This window comes from Tarenaya hassleriana, unplaced genomic scaffold (assembly GCF_000463585.1).
Source record: "Tarenaya hassleriana unplaced genomic scaffold, ASM46358v1 Cleome25, whole genome shotgun sequence".
NCBI classification, from domain to species: domain Eukaryota; kingdom Viridiplantae; phylum Streptophyta; class Magnoliopsida; order Brassicales; family Cleomaceae; genus Tarenaya; species Tarenaya hassleriana.
The window spans coordinates 1,459,091-1,470,916 of NW_010965775.1; the positions used below are offsets into that span (position 1 = coordinate 1,459,091).

General features: G+C 35.3%; 5 protein-coding genes and 1 pseudogene across 5 annotated transcripts in view; 5 read left to right on the forward strand and 1 right to left on the reverse strand.

The window, feature by feature from the left end:
- Positions 1 to 276, forward strand: part of LOC104816679 — a 500-nt pseudogene extending 224 nt beyond the window's left edge.
- Positions 277 to 293: 17 nt separating this feature from the next.
- On the reverse strand, positions 294 to 876 carry LOC104816439 (pumilio homolog 15-like). Its single transcript, XM_010545271.1, has one exon. The coding sequence runs from the start codon at positions 842 to 844 to the stop codon at positions 362 to 364; it is 483 nt and encodes a 160-aa protein (XP_010543573.1). The 5' UTR covers positions 845 to 876; the 3' UTR covers positions 294 to 361.
- A 1,432-nt stretch (positions 877 to 2,308) lies between these two features.
- Positions 2,309 to 2,905, forward strand: LOC104816440 (pumilio homolog 15-like). The gene has a single exon (XM_010545272.1). It carries the CDS (start codon positions 2,349 to 2,351, stop codon positions 2,781 to 2,783), a length of 435 nt encoding a protein of 144 aa, XP_010543574.1. The 5' UTR covers positions 2,309 to 2,348; the 3' UTR covers positions 2,784 to 2,905.
- Positions 2,906 to 4,315: 1,410 nt separating this feature from the next.
- On the forward strand, positions 4,316 to 4,774 carry LOC104816680 (pumilio homolog 15). Its single transcript, XM_010545609.1, has one exon. The coding sequence runs from the start codon at positions 4,316 to 4,318 to the stop codon at positions 4,772 to 4,774; it is 459 nt and encodes a 152-aa protein (XP_010543911.1).
- An 869-nt stretch (positions 4,775 to 5,643) lies between these two features.
- LOC104816681 (pumilio homolog 15-like) lies at positions 5,644 to 6,078 on the forward strand. Its single transcript, XM_010545611.1, has one exon. It carries the CDS (start codon positions 5,644 to 5,646, stop codon positions 6,076 to 6,078), a length of 435 nt encoding a protein of 144 aa, XP_010543913.1.
- A 798-nt stretch (positions 6,079 to 6,876) lies between these two features.
- The window catches only part of LOC104816441 (pullulanase 1, chloroplastic), a 7,942-nt gene continuing 2,992 nt past the window's right edge, over positions 6,877 to 11,826 (forward strand). The window contains exons 1-19 of the mRNA XM_010545274.1: positions 6,877 to 7,128; positions 7,281 to 7,422; positions 7,500 to 7,552; positions 7,642 to 7,750; positions 7,852 to 7,988; positions 8,089 to 8,288; positions 8,394 to 8,543; positions 8,977 to 9,037; positions 9,214 to 9,334; positions 9,612 to 9,702; positions 9,779 to 9,872; positions 10,046 to 10,141; positions 10,247 to 10,387; positions 10,461 to 10,511; positions 10,745 to 10,815; positions 10,918 to 11,010; positions 11,172 to 11,262; positions 11,562 to 11,633; positions 11,772 to 11,826. Coding sequence (XP_010543576.1) covers positions 6,901 to 7,128; positions 7,281 to 7,422; positions 7,500 to 7,552; positions 7,642 to 7,750; positions 7,852 to 7,988; positions 8,089 to 8,288; positions 8,394 to 8,543; positions 8,977 to 9,037; positions 9,214 to 9,334; positions 9,612 to 9,702; positions 9,779 to 9,872; positions 10,046 to 10,141; positions 10,247 to 10,387; positions 10,461 to 10,511; positions 10,745 to 10,815; positions 10,918 to 11,010; positions 11,172 to 11,262; positions 11,562 to 11,633; positions 11,772 to 11,826 — 2,056 coding nt within the window. The 5' untranslated portion in view covers positions 6,877 to 6,900. The remainder of the gene's footprint in view (positions 7,129 to 7,280; positions 7,423 to 7,499; positions 7,553 to 7,641; positions 7,751 to 7,851; positions 7,989 to 8,088; positions 8,289 to 8,393; positions 8,544 to 8,976; positions 9,038 to 9,213; positions 9,335 to 9,611; positions 9,703 to 9,778; positions 9,873 to 10,045; positions 10,142 to 10,246; positions 10,388 to 10,460; positions 10,512 to 10,744; positions 10,816 to 10,917; positions 11,011 to 11,171; positions 11,263 to 11,561; positions 11,634 to 11,771) is intronic.

Here is an 11,826-nt window from a genome sequence, read left to right on the forward strand (position 1 = left end):
ACGCTCTTCTGGTGCAACCTGTGGCAGGGACCGAACTACAAGCATCATCAAGGGTTCGTGGCTTACCATGCAGCTCTGTACTCGAGGTTCGGGGCCGTGTTCCTTTGGGATGCAAGAGAGGAAGGGATCTATCTAATGAAAGACAATGAGCCAGCAGTTTTCAAGTATAAATGGGACGTTCCGCACAAATGAAATGAGAAGGCTTCTCCTTCAATTAAGGTTGTAACTTTTGTATGATTTCGGACAAAAATATATATCCACACGGCTTGTTTGCCCTAATGCTGACTTCGGCAAAAAAAATATTTTGATCTTATTGATATCACCCTTAAACAAGAAAACAAACACAGATAATCAAACAGCCCTAACGGGGAGACAAATCCTCATCAACATAAGTCAGAGGGGAACTGGCTTCACCATGAGGGAGGTCCCAACGGTACCATAACTCCTTATGGGTCTCGTCTATATACTCCAAGATGCCGTACTCTATCACTTCCCACACGATCTTATTTCCCTTCTTCGGAACTATCCCCCGATTCGAATCGTAGACCGCAAAAGCTTGGTGGTGCTTGTAATGAGGACCTTGCCAAAGGTTGCACCAGAAAAGGGTCCTGTAGAAAAGGTTGTCGTGAAACACGATCTCGTAGGTTCCCCACGGAGGGATCAGATGGACCCCGAGATCGTCGTCTCTGGACTTGCAGTGAAGCTTGAGGATCTTGTTGTAACGCAGCTTGTTTTTTATCTCCACACGTTCCTTCTCGAACAGACCTGCAACATCGGTCACGTTCATGAACAAGGCGGCGAGGATGAGTGACAACATTAATGAGTTGAGGAGGTGGCCACTCATTTTTATTTTTTTTGAATATATTGTTTACTGATTGAAATTTTCTTCCCGGCTATATAGAGTACGTACATACACATATACATGCAGATACACACAAGATATAGGTTTGTGCATACGCTTTACATGGTTGTGTATTGAATGATTTCTATTTTTTTATTTTTTATAAATAGTCGCTGTGAGTTAATCTGTTTCCAAAAAAAGCCATGGATTATGACATAAAAAGGAGATTGACTTATTAACCTTCCATACGTTTGCAACTGCATATATGTGTGTATATATATATATATATATATATATATGCTTTACATATTCTGTTGAATTTTCCCCAAGTCCCTTTGTACCATGGAATTTCTAAATTGCTATATTTTTGTTATTGAACTTATTTGATCATAATCAAAAGATAGATAAAAATGAACAATAATATATAAACAATATAAGTTTTATATATGACATTTGTAAAAAATGATATCACCGTATAAAAAGGCTATATCAATATATATAATATTTCATCGTTCAAGTTTTTAAATGAAATATGCAGTCAAAATAGACGCGAGTGAAACTATTTCCTTTTCAATTAGCTCCATCCCTTGTTTAATTAAGTATTCACCTTATTTAAATAGTTTGAGTTAATTTATTTCGAACGAGTATCTATAATAAAAAATTATTGTCCTATGTATCAAATGAAATAACTAACCCAAGACATCAATTTTATATTAGAATATCTTGTATTAATGACAAAATCATCGAGATTTTGTTCTTATTATTATTAATATCTTCGTATTAAATAAATACTTGAATTTTTATTTAAAAGTTTTCTAAAACTTTTTGCATAAAAAGGGATTTTCTAAACTTGAATAAAACGTTACAAACTTACAATATATGAATCGGAAAAAAATGAAGAAATTACAAAACACGCCCGAATTTAGTTTATTTCTTTATTTTACTAACACAATTTTTAATTTTAATATCTAAAATTTTATATTCCATATTTTACTACTTGATGAATTTGAAAAAAATAAAATAAAATAATTTTGTCCAGTCAAAGTAAAAAACGAAGGGTTGACCAAATAAACAGACATTTTATCCATTTTATGAAGCTTGGGTATTCGAATGCGAAATATATACAATTTGAATTAAAAACAACATTTTAGACGTTATCGTCCATATACTCATCAAATATAGCAATTTCAACAAATATCTGAAGCATGAATACATACTTGTATACAGTTGCAAATGCCAAATGGATGGAAGGTTAATAAATAAATTTCCATTTTATTTCATATATAATCCTTTACATTAATGCTTTTTAAAAAAAACAAATTAACTGATAGCGACTATTTATAAAATAAAAATAAAAAACCATTCAATGCACAACCATGTAGACCGTATGCACAAATCCATATCTCATGACTCTATATAACCGGAAAGAAAATTTCAATCAGTAACGAAAATACAAAAAATAAAAATGGGTGGCCGCCATCTCCTCTCATTAACGTTGTTACTGGTCATGGCCGCTTCGTGCGTGACCGTGACCAATGCAGGTCTGTTCGACAAGGAACGTGTCGAGATCACAAACATGTTGGAGCACAACAAGATCCTCAAGGTTCACTGCAAGTCCGACGAGGACGATCTCGGGTTCCACCTGATCCCTCCGGGTGAAACCTACGAGATCGTGTTTCACGACAACCTTTTCGACACGACCGTTTTCTGGTGCAACCTTTGGCAAGGTCCCCATTACAAGCACCACCAGGTGTTGACGGTCTACGACCAGTCTCAGGGAATTGCTCCGATGCACGGCAACAGGATCGTGTGGGAAGCGTGGGAGCTCGGCATCTTTGAGCATATGGACGACAACATTCGGCTGTTACGATACCGTTGGGACATTCCCCATAAAGCCAGTTCCCCTTTGAGTTCTGTTGACGAGAATTTGTCTCCTCATTAGGGTTTTTGTGTGTGTGTGGGTGTGGGTGTGTTTGTTCGTCTTAAAATGGGTGAGATATCAATAAGATAAAAAAAAAATAATATAATAAAGAGGATTGTACTCTATAAACGCAGTAAAATGGAGTCGGAACCTGATTGGTTGATGAAAATCATGAATCTCAACTTTAAAGAGTTTTATTTTGATTTCTTTGTTACTGTTATATATATATATATTGTTAATGTTATATAAATTTTGTTGGATTTGAATAATTTTAACTATCTGTGTTGCGTTACATTTGATTTTCTAAACCCTAATTTAGTACGAACGGACCCATTTTAAGCTTGTAGATAGTAGGCATAACCGGCCAATATCTTCTCTTCCTTTTTATGTAATATTAGCGACCAATTTTAAGAAATACAGAAATTGAAATTAACAAAATTATCTTTTAAGAAGGAAGGTTAATAATAAGTAAATTTTCCTTCTATTACCAAGTTTGGGTGATCTATTGGTAGAAAAATATACAAATTATACTTTTATCATGGGTTCAAATCCAAACGTATAGATGAATATTCACCCTTATTTTTTTTAATTTCTCAAATATTTAGTTGGACACAAGAATTGGTAAACATTTGTATTATTAAAAAATAAAATTATTTTCATTTGAAAATGCACGTTTCTAGTTTTTTAAAGGAAACATCAAAAAAAAAATACTCAACTTTCAAATTTTGACAAAAAAATACACTGAACTTTTATTATATCAAATAAATATTACACTTTTTAAATTTGACAAAATAAACACTTGACTCTTCTAGATTATCAAAATAAACAAAATGACTGACTTGACACAAGGAGATACAAACACGTTAGATTATTTTACTTAGTTTTTTTTACAATAAAAAAAGTTCATATATTTTTTGGATCACTAAAAAAGTTTAGTATTTTTTTATAATCACAAAAAAAGTCATGTATTTTTTTATAAAAGTCATGTATTTCTAGGAGATGATCATGTATTTGATAAAAAGTCATGTATTTTTAGGAGATGATCACCCGTCTAAAAAATTTAATGTTTATTTGATAAAAAATAAAGTTCAGTATTTTTTTGTCAAAATTGAAAAGTTCAGTTTTTTTTGGATTTTCTCTTTTTTAAACGAATAATTATCACCATGTGGATCGATATAAACCAAGATTTGTGGACAATTTCGCCTCAAATGCGTATATTTGAGCAACTAACACAACTTTAAATAAAAATATATATATTATTTTGATATAATAACAAATTATGTTGCAATCGTTATTCTAATTAATTGTTATAATCCAACGAGTCTAATATAAATATATCAATATAGAAACCCCATGAATACTTACTTATAAGCAGTTATAAATGGATGAAAGATTTTGGCAACAAGCTAACTAAATATAATTTGATAAAAAAGGAGAAATCATTCAATGCACAACCATATAAGGCGTATGCACAAACGTATTTATTGCCTGTATATGACTCTATATATATATATATAACGGGAAATAAATTTCTAATTAGTAAAAAAAAAAAAATGAGTGATCATCTCCTGATCTCATTTTTCATACTGGTCTTGTGCATAGACGCGGCCAGAGCAGGACTGTTCGAGAAGAACCGTGTCGTGATCGTAAACGAGCTGCAACACGGCAAGCTCCTCATGGTTCATTGCAAGTCCAAAGACGACGATCTCAAATTCCATTTGCTTGCTCCGGGCGCCATCTACGAATTCGGGTTCCGCGACAACGCTCCTCTCACGACGCCCTTCTGGTGCAACCTGTGGCAAGGGCCTCGCTACAAGCATCACCAAGCGTTCGAGGTTTATCGGTCTCTCGGGGTCCCGCAGTTTGGGAGAAGGTTCGCATGGGAATCGAGAGAGGACGGCATCTATCAGTATATAGACGAGAGCCGTTCGGTATTCAGGTATAGATGGGACGCTCCTCATGGAGACGATTCTCCCTCGAGTTCTTTTGACGAGAACTTGCCACCCCGTTAGGGTTTTTTTTTTTTCTTAATACATCAATAAAGGTTTCTATATGGTATGGAAATGCTAATTATTATTATTTTTTAAAAAAGGGATCTTGTGTGGTGTATGAGTTATTTTTTGTTGGATTTAAATATTCTAAGCTCGTTCATAATTTTTCTGTTGGATTTAAATAATTCGATTATTTGTACTGCGTTACATTTGATTTTTTAAGCACCTATTTTTAGCATCTATATGGTAGGTATTACTATTACCACCAATCTTTTTTTATATGTAGTTTTAGCGACCACTTTAAAGAAAAAGAGAATTAAAATTAAATCTAGTTCTGCATAAAAAAAAAAAATCAATCACCCAAGTGAAATAAAAAAAATCTACGATGTATTTTCGTAGATTATGCACTTGTAAATTGATGGAAGGTTAATAATAAGTAAATTTCCATTTTATTTCATAATATCAGTTACCTAATGTCACAAGCAACTTGCTATTTTTTAGAAGAAATATCAATATATAATAAGTAAATTTCCTTTTTTTAAGGAAAAAAAATGCCAACTTATCAAAAAAGAAGAAACGATTCAATGCCCATGTAAATGATCAGTTACCTAATATAAATATGTAAACATAAAAAAATATATATGTAAACATAACAATGTATATGCATATTATTAATTCATAAGATTTGTGTTTTTTCTAATGCCGATTTATATAAAAAAAAAAAGTTATTCAATGCCATAAAAGTCTATTCAAGAAATATCAATTCCCATATATAAATATGGAAAAAATTCCAAATAAATACATCAATTTTGCTATTTTGTTACTGATAAATACATAAATTTTCAATCTCTCAAAAAAGTCATTCTCTTACAAAGTAAGAGCAAAACACAATGACTAACAGCCACTACCTCACGGCGACGTTCTTACTGGTCGTGGCGGCAGCCCCGTGCATGAACGTGAGCCATGCAGGCTTGTACGACAGGAACCACGTGGCGATCAGAAACGCGTTGGAACACAACAAGACCCTCAAGGTTCACTGCAAGTCCAAAGACAACGATCTCGGGTTCCACCTGCTCGGTCCGGACACGGTCTATCGGTTCAAATTCCACGATAACTTCGGCCTATCGACGCTCTACTGGTGCAACCTGTGGCAAGGGCCTCACTACAAGCATTACCAAGTGTTCGTGGCTTACCGTTCCATATGGTTCTGGCGAGCCGACAAGACGGTCATGTGGGAAGCGAGAGAAGACGGCATCTACGAGTATGTAGACGATACCCATGCGGTGTTCAAGTACAAATGGGACGCTCCTCATAAAGAGAATTAGAGTTTTTTTTTGTTGTTTTTTTATATTTTGAATTGTTTTGTCGTTGTTCTCTAATTTAAGGGAAATATTAGAAATTATTTTGATTTATGTAATGGAAGTTTCGTTTTTCTTTTTAAATTTAAAAATAAGTATAATGTGTGATGAATATCAAGAACATGAGATATCAAGATTCATTTTCTTGATTGCACGACGAGCTTTTTACAAGACTTTTGAGTTTGGACATCGTTCTGTATTATATGAGAATAAACACCGGTTTTTTGAATAGAGTATTAATCATTTTTTTAATTTTTTTTTAATTTAAAAAACATACAAATTTTTATACCGATTTTGATTGGTTATTTGATCCGGTTTCAGAACATCCTCGTTTCCCACATTTTTTTTTTGTTTTATGTCAACCTCTAATCAAGATTGAAATTCTATATAAAAATTGTTATAGGGTAACATAAATAATATATATTTTTCGAAAGTCACCAATAATAATAATTTAAAAATAGGCGTCATCCAATTCCAACCTTATTCTAATGGGCCTAATAGCTGTTAGCAAGCTCTGGCTAAATGAATTGTCTAAAAAGCCTTTTAATATGTCCGTTGGGCCCAAAGTCAGTTCCTTACACGATGGGTAAAATTGTAATTACTCGTAGGGGTATTTGTTGACTGTATTAAAACTTTTGGATATTTCTGAAAGAAATTAATAATTAAAAGGATTAAAACGTTAATATATAGATTTCCTTTTTTTGTTGCATCATTCAAATATCGCCAGCTGTACAGCTATACATACTGTATACATATTTAGAATCATCGTAATTTGGCAACGGAAAGAAAATGTCGCTTGCTTCCCCTCTTCTACTCTCGCCATGTCCGACTTCGTTCGGCCGCACCGCCGGCGCGCCTGTTCAGCCGCGCGCTCGTCATCCTAAATCGCAGCGACAACCTGTATCGCCAATCACTCTTCCCTCGGGAGATTCCCGCAGAGAACCTCTTTGCTGTCTCTGCTCCTCGTCGTCTACTGCATCTCCGATGCCTCTCGAAGCTTCCGTTCGTACTTCTCAGGTTTGCGACTCATAATTTTCGGATGAATTTTAACGGGTTTCCATAAATGTTTGATTTCTTGCATTCTTGCTTCTGGTTTGTGATGATCGATCACAATGCTGATTAATTTGATTTTCAATTTCTTTTCTGTCCTTTGCCGAAATTGTGACCAGGTTCGTGATTGTTTGTTATATTCGAGAGCATTTTGGGTTAGCGAGCGCGTAATCGCTTGGAATTTGGAGATTGGAGAAGGTTCCTGCTACTTGTGCGCGAGCAGAATTGCTGGTTTAACGTTCGACGATGACGGAATCACAGGTGCTCAATGATACCTTACTGGGTTTAGCTTTAATCTTGGTGAAATATTTATGTGAATCTGATTTCTTGCTCTGCAGGTTATGATTTAAGAGTTGAGCTTGAAGTTGAATCTAGTCCACTTCCTTCAAATGTCAGTTGTGAAGTCTCTGCTTAAGGTTTGGTTCATAGGAATGTAGACATCTGTATGGTTTTTTAAAAATTGGAAATCTGAATTTTTAGGTGATTGAAAAGTTTCCGCATATCAAGCGTTACAGACAGTTCAAAGTTCCTTTGGATTTGGATGTCAGAGATCTTGTCAAAAGCCAGTTAGCTGTTACTTACTTTGACAGTAAGGATTTTTAACTGTTTTTCATTCCATTGTCCGTTTCATTTCCTCTACCGTTGTTTCCCGGTTTTGAATACCGGCAACAACTTGTTATTTTTCTGCAGCGGAAGGGCGGCTAATCGAGGGAACCGGGTTGCAATTACCTGGAGTCTTGGATGAATTGTTCTCCTATGATGGTCCTCTAGGTGCACATTATACAGAAGAAGCTATCTGTCTTCACCTTTGGGCCCCTACTGCTCAAGTACTATTTTCTTGGTTAAAATTGATTGGTATTGTCTTTCTTTGTTCACTCTGTTAACGTAACAATCTCTTTTTCTGTGGTCATTCATGTATAAAAGTAGGCAGTTTCTGTTTGTATCTACGAGAATCCTCTAGACCAGAATCCCATGGAAATCATCCCACTTAAGGAGGCTAATGGTGTGTGGAGCATGGAAGGACCTAGTAGTTGGGAAGGATGGTATTATGTGTATGAAGTTTCAGTCTACCATCCTAGCACCTTGAAAGTCGAGATTTGCTATGCAAACGATCCATACGCTCGGGGGTATGCTTATTGTTTCAGTTGGGTTCAAATTCTCTACTAGAGGTCTATTTGTAATTTAATATGTGGCCTAATGTTTAATGTGCTATTTTGTATTTTCAAAACCAGGATTTCAGCTGATGGTAGCAAAACTTTGCTGGTGAATCTTGATTCTGATGATCTTAAGCCTGAAGGATGGGGTAAATTAGCTGAGGAAAAACCATGTTTGAGTTCATTCTCAGATATAAGTATATATGAGCTTCATGTGAGGGATTTCAGGTAATACCACTATATTTCGGCTTATAAGTTTCTTGGTGTGTTTTTGCCGAATCAGATTTTGTGTTTACGACTGTTGTTTTCTTTCTTTGAAGCAAGTATTTCTAGTCATAAATCTGCAAAATCTATAGTTTGGTGCTTTCTTATCTGGTCTTATCTTATCTGCATCTGTCTCTTTCTTTGATGCCCAAAGCATGGATTTCTTGAATGAGAACACAATAAAGACCTTGCTTTTTATCCCCTGTAATATTATCTGTTGTTGCCCAGGGCTCAGTTTCTCTATCTGTTTAGTGCAATTGACATCTTGAAACAAGTGGAGAAACTTTGTTAAGTGACATTTAAATTACGTTCTAGGGTTTAGAGGGGTTCATGTTTTGGTTTTGCTTGTGCAAATTTCCTTATACTATCTTGCTTGTCTGACTATTTCTTTTTTCAGTGCCAATGACCATTCCGTAGATCCTGAAGTTCGTGGTGGATACCTGGCATTTACGTTGACGGTACAAATGTCAATGATCTTGTGTACTAATTCTGTATTGAGTTACTATGTGGTGAATGAAGTTCGAATGTTGTTCAGCTGGTGGACCAGATTTTTATTTTTTTTTCTCAGGTTAACTAGTTTTGTGATAAAGTTATATGTCGTAGCTTTTCTCAAACATATTATGTCTATTGGCAGAATTCAGCTGGAGTGAATCATCTAAAAAAATTGTCAGATGCGGGCCTTAGTCATATACATCTTTTGCCAACATTTCAGTTTGGTAGTGTCAGTGATGAGAAGGAGAAGTGGAAGTCTGTCGGTAGGAGATCTTAATGTCTCAAATGCACATCTGAATGGATTTTACACAATCTGCTCATGATATGTATTTTAGTGTATAGATCTGATGCCTTATTTATCTTGCTTAACATCAAACAAAAGAACAGATTTTTCTCAGTTATCCTAATGACTCCTGTATCTTGATCTCTTTCTCACACCAATGGGAGTCAGCCAGATATCTTTCTTATTTGCATTGGAATAATGGACATGCTCACTGTTCCTCAGTCTTTGACGACCATTTGATATTTATGATTCCACAGATACCAATCCGCTAGAAAAATCAGCATCAGATTCACCTGAGGCACAAGCTCAGATTACAGAAGTTCAGAATGATGATGGTTATAACTGGGGGTAATTTTTTTGTTTGCAAGTTTCTGCAATTATTATGAAACGTTCACCCGCACTGAAAATTTCTTCTTTAATGAAGGTATGATCCTGTGCTCTGGGGAGTACCTAAAGGAAGCTATGCAAGTAACCCAAGTGGTTCATGCCGTATACTGGAATTTAGAAGGATGGTTCAGGTAAACATTTTTTCAATGTGCTCTTCCAGGAAAAAACCCGATTAAAAAGTGTATAGCAGTTCTGGTGGTGTGCATCTGTGATGGTGGGGCTTACATTGATGTAACAATTCTAGTAATTCATATTGGTTTTTGATTATTGTATGGTTTGCTCATTAGGTGGATTCTTTTGGCAGGCTCTAAACCATATTGGTCTACGCATTGTGCTAGATGTTGTCTATAACCACTTGTATGCAAATGGGCCACATGACAAAAACTCTGTTCTTGATAAGGTGTGCAGTTTCTTGCCTCAGTTTTTATTACTTCTATCCTGTTTGGAACTTTACTGTGTACTACAATTTCCCGATCTAGCCTCCCTGACGAATGTATTTCCTTAGATTGTTCCAGGTTACTATTTGAGAATGAACCATGATGGTTTTATTGAAAATAGTACATGTGTGAATAACACTGCCAGTGAGCATTTTATGGCTGGCCGTCTGATACACGATGATCTCTTAAATTGGGCTGTTAATTATAAGGTACTGGTTATCAGCATTTTATTGTTGACCGTCTGTCAATTCTCGGTGTCTGATCATGTGCTGATACTATCAGGTTGATGGATTCCGTTTTGACCTCATGGGTCATCTAATGAAATCTACCATGGTAAGCAGCTCTGTTGTCCCTCTGTCCATATAGGATTTGTATGTTTCTTCTTGAAATATGCCTATAACAAATAGTAATAGAACAGACTTGGTGATATCAATCAAATGTCACGATGGTGATAGTTTAAATTTTTATCAAGGTCATTCTCTGAAGTTTGTCTTGAAGATGCTAAAGTTTTCCCATACTTCTAAGCTAGTATTCATACGGGATGTATGTAATATGGATCTGTGTAGGTAAAAGCGAAAGAGGCACTCAGTGAGTTGACAAAGGAAACTGATGGAGTTGATGGCTCAAGTATTTATTTGTATGTCTTGGTTCATGATCAAAGTTACATGCTTTACAGCACTGTTTAGCTCTTTCTTCTCTTCTATATAATCATATTATTCGGTGTGCTATCATTCATCAGATATGGTGAAGGATGGGACTTTGGTGAAGTTGCTCAAAATGGACGTGGAATAAATGCTTCACAATTCAACCTGTGCGGAACTGGAATTGGCAGGTTTGAAGTTCCTTGTGATACGTGCAGGCAAACATTGAGTGTTTCATCTTTTTTAGAGTCTCCCTCATTCTCAGTTGACACACATATTGCTACTTTATGATACAATTTTTCAGAAATTTGATGATTCAGTTTCTGTTACTTGTAATTTCTTAACCTTTCAGTTTTAACGATCGTATCCGGGATGCAATCCTTGGAGGATCACCGTTTGGTCACCCTCTTCAACAAGGCTTCATTACAGGCTTATTATTGCGGGTAATTTTGCTTTTATTTTGTTCAGATCCCTTTCAAGATTGAATAACTGGATGTTTCAAGTTTTAACCAGATCTTACTGGAGATTATAGTTTTAGATTACTTCATCATATTCACATAGTTTAATGCTCATGACTGCAGCATAATTTCAATCTCTTAACACCCTGTATCGGAGGTCTAAGTGTTTCAGATACTTTTCTCTGACGGATAGTTCTTTCATGTCTCTCAATTTTATGTATTCTTGTCATTGAGGGAATGAGCTTTCTTCACTTCAACTATTTACCATTTTCCTTCTGATACAGCCCAATAGTCATGACCAAGGTTCGGAATCTGATCAAGAACTCATGCTTTCTATCGCAAAGGATAAGATTGAGGTAATTTGCTGCGAGATTCTATTTGAATTATGGTAATCACATACTGAAATTTAGTTCTCTCAATAATTATTAGAGCAACAGAGATATGTTGCTGTTCTATTTCTTCCCATGTTTTCTTATCTCTTCTTCCTGTATTAGGTTGGGATGGCAGCAAATTTGAAGGATTTTGTGTTGACAGATCACGAAGGGAAAG

Bases quoted from the DNA above. Each gene is read 5' to 3' on its own strand.
- LOC104816439 (XM_010545271.1), bottom strand. From the start codon at position 844: ATGAGTGGCCACCTCCTCAACTCATTAATGTTGTCACTCATCCTCGCC.
- LOC104816440 (XM_010545272.1), top strand. From the start codon at position 2,349: ATGGCCGCTTCGTGCGTGACCGTGACCAATGCAGGTCTGTTCGACAAG.
- LOC104816680 (XM_010545609.1), top strand. From the start codon at position 4,316: ATGAGTGATCATCTCCTGATCTCATTTTTCATACTGGTCTTGTGCATA.
- LOC104816681 (XM_010545611.1), top strand. From the start codon at position 5,644: ATGACTAACAGCCACTACCTCACGGCGACGTTCTTACTGGTCGTGGCG.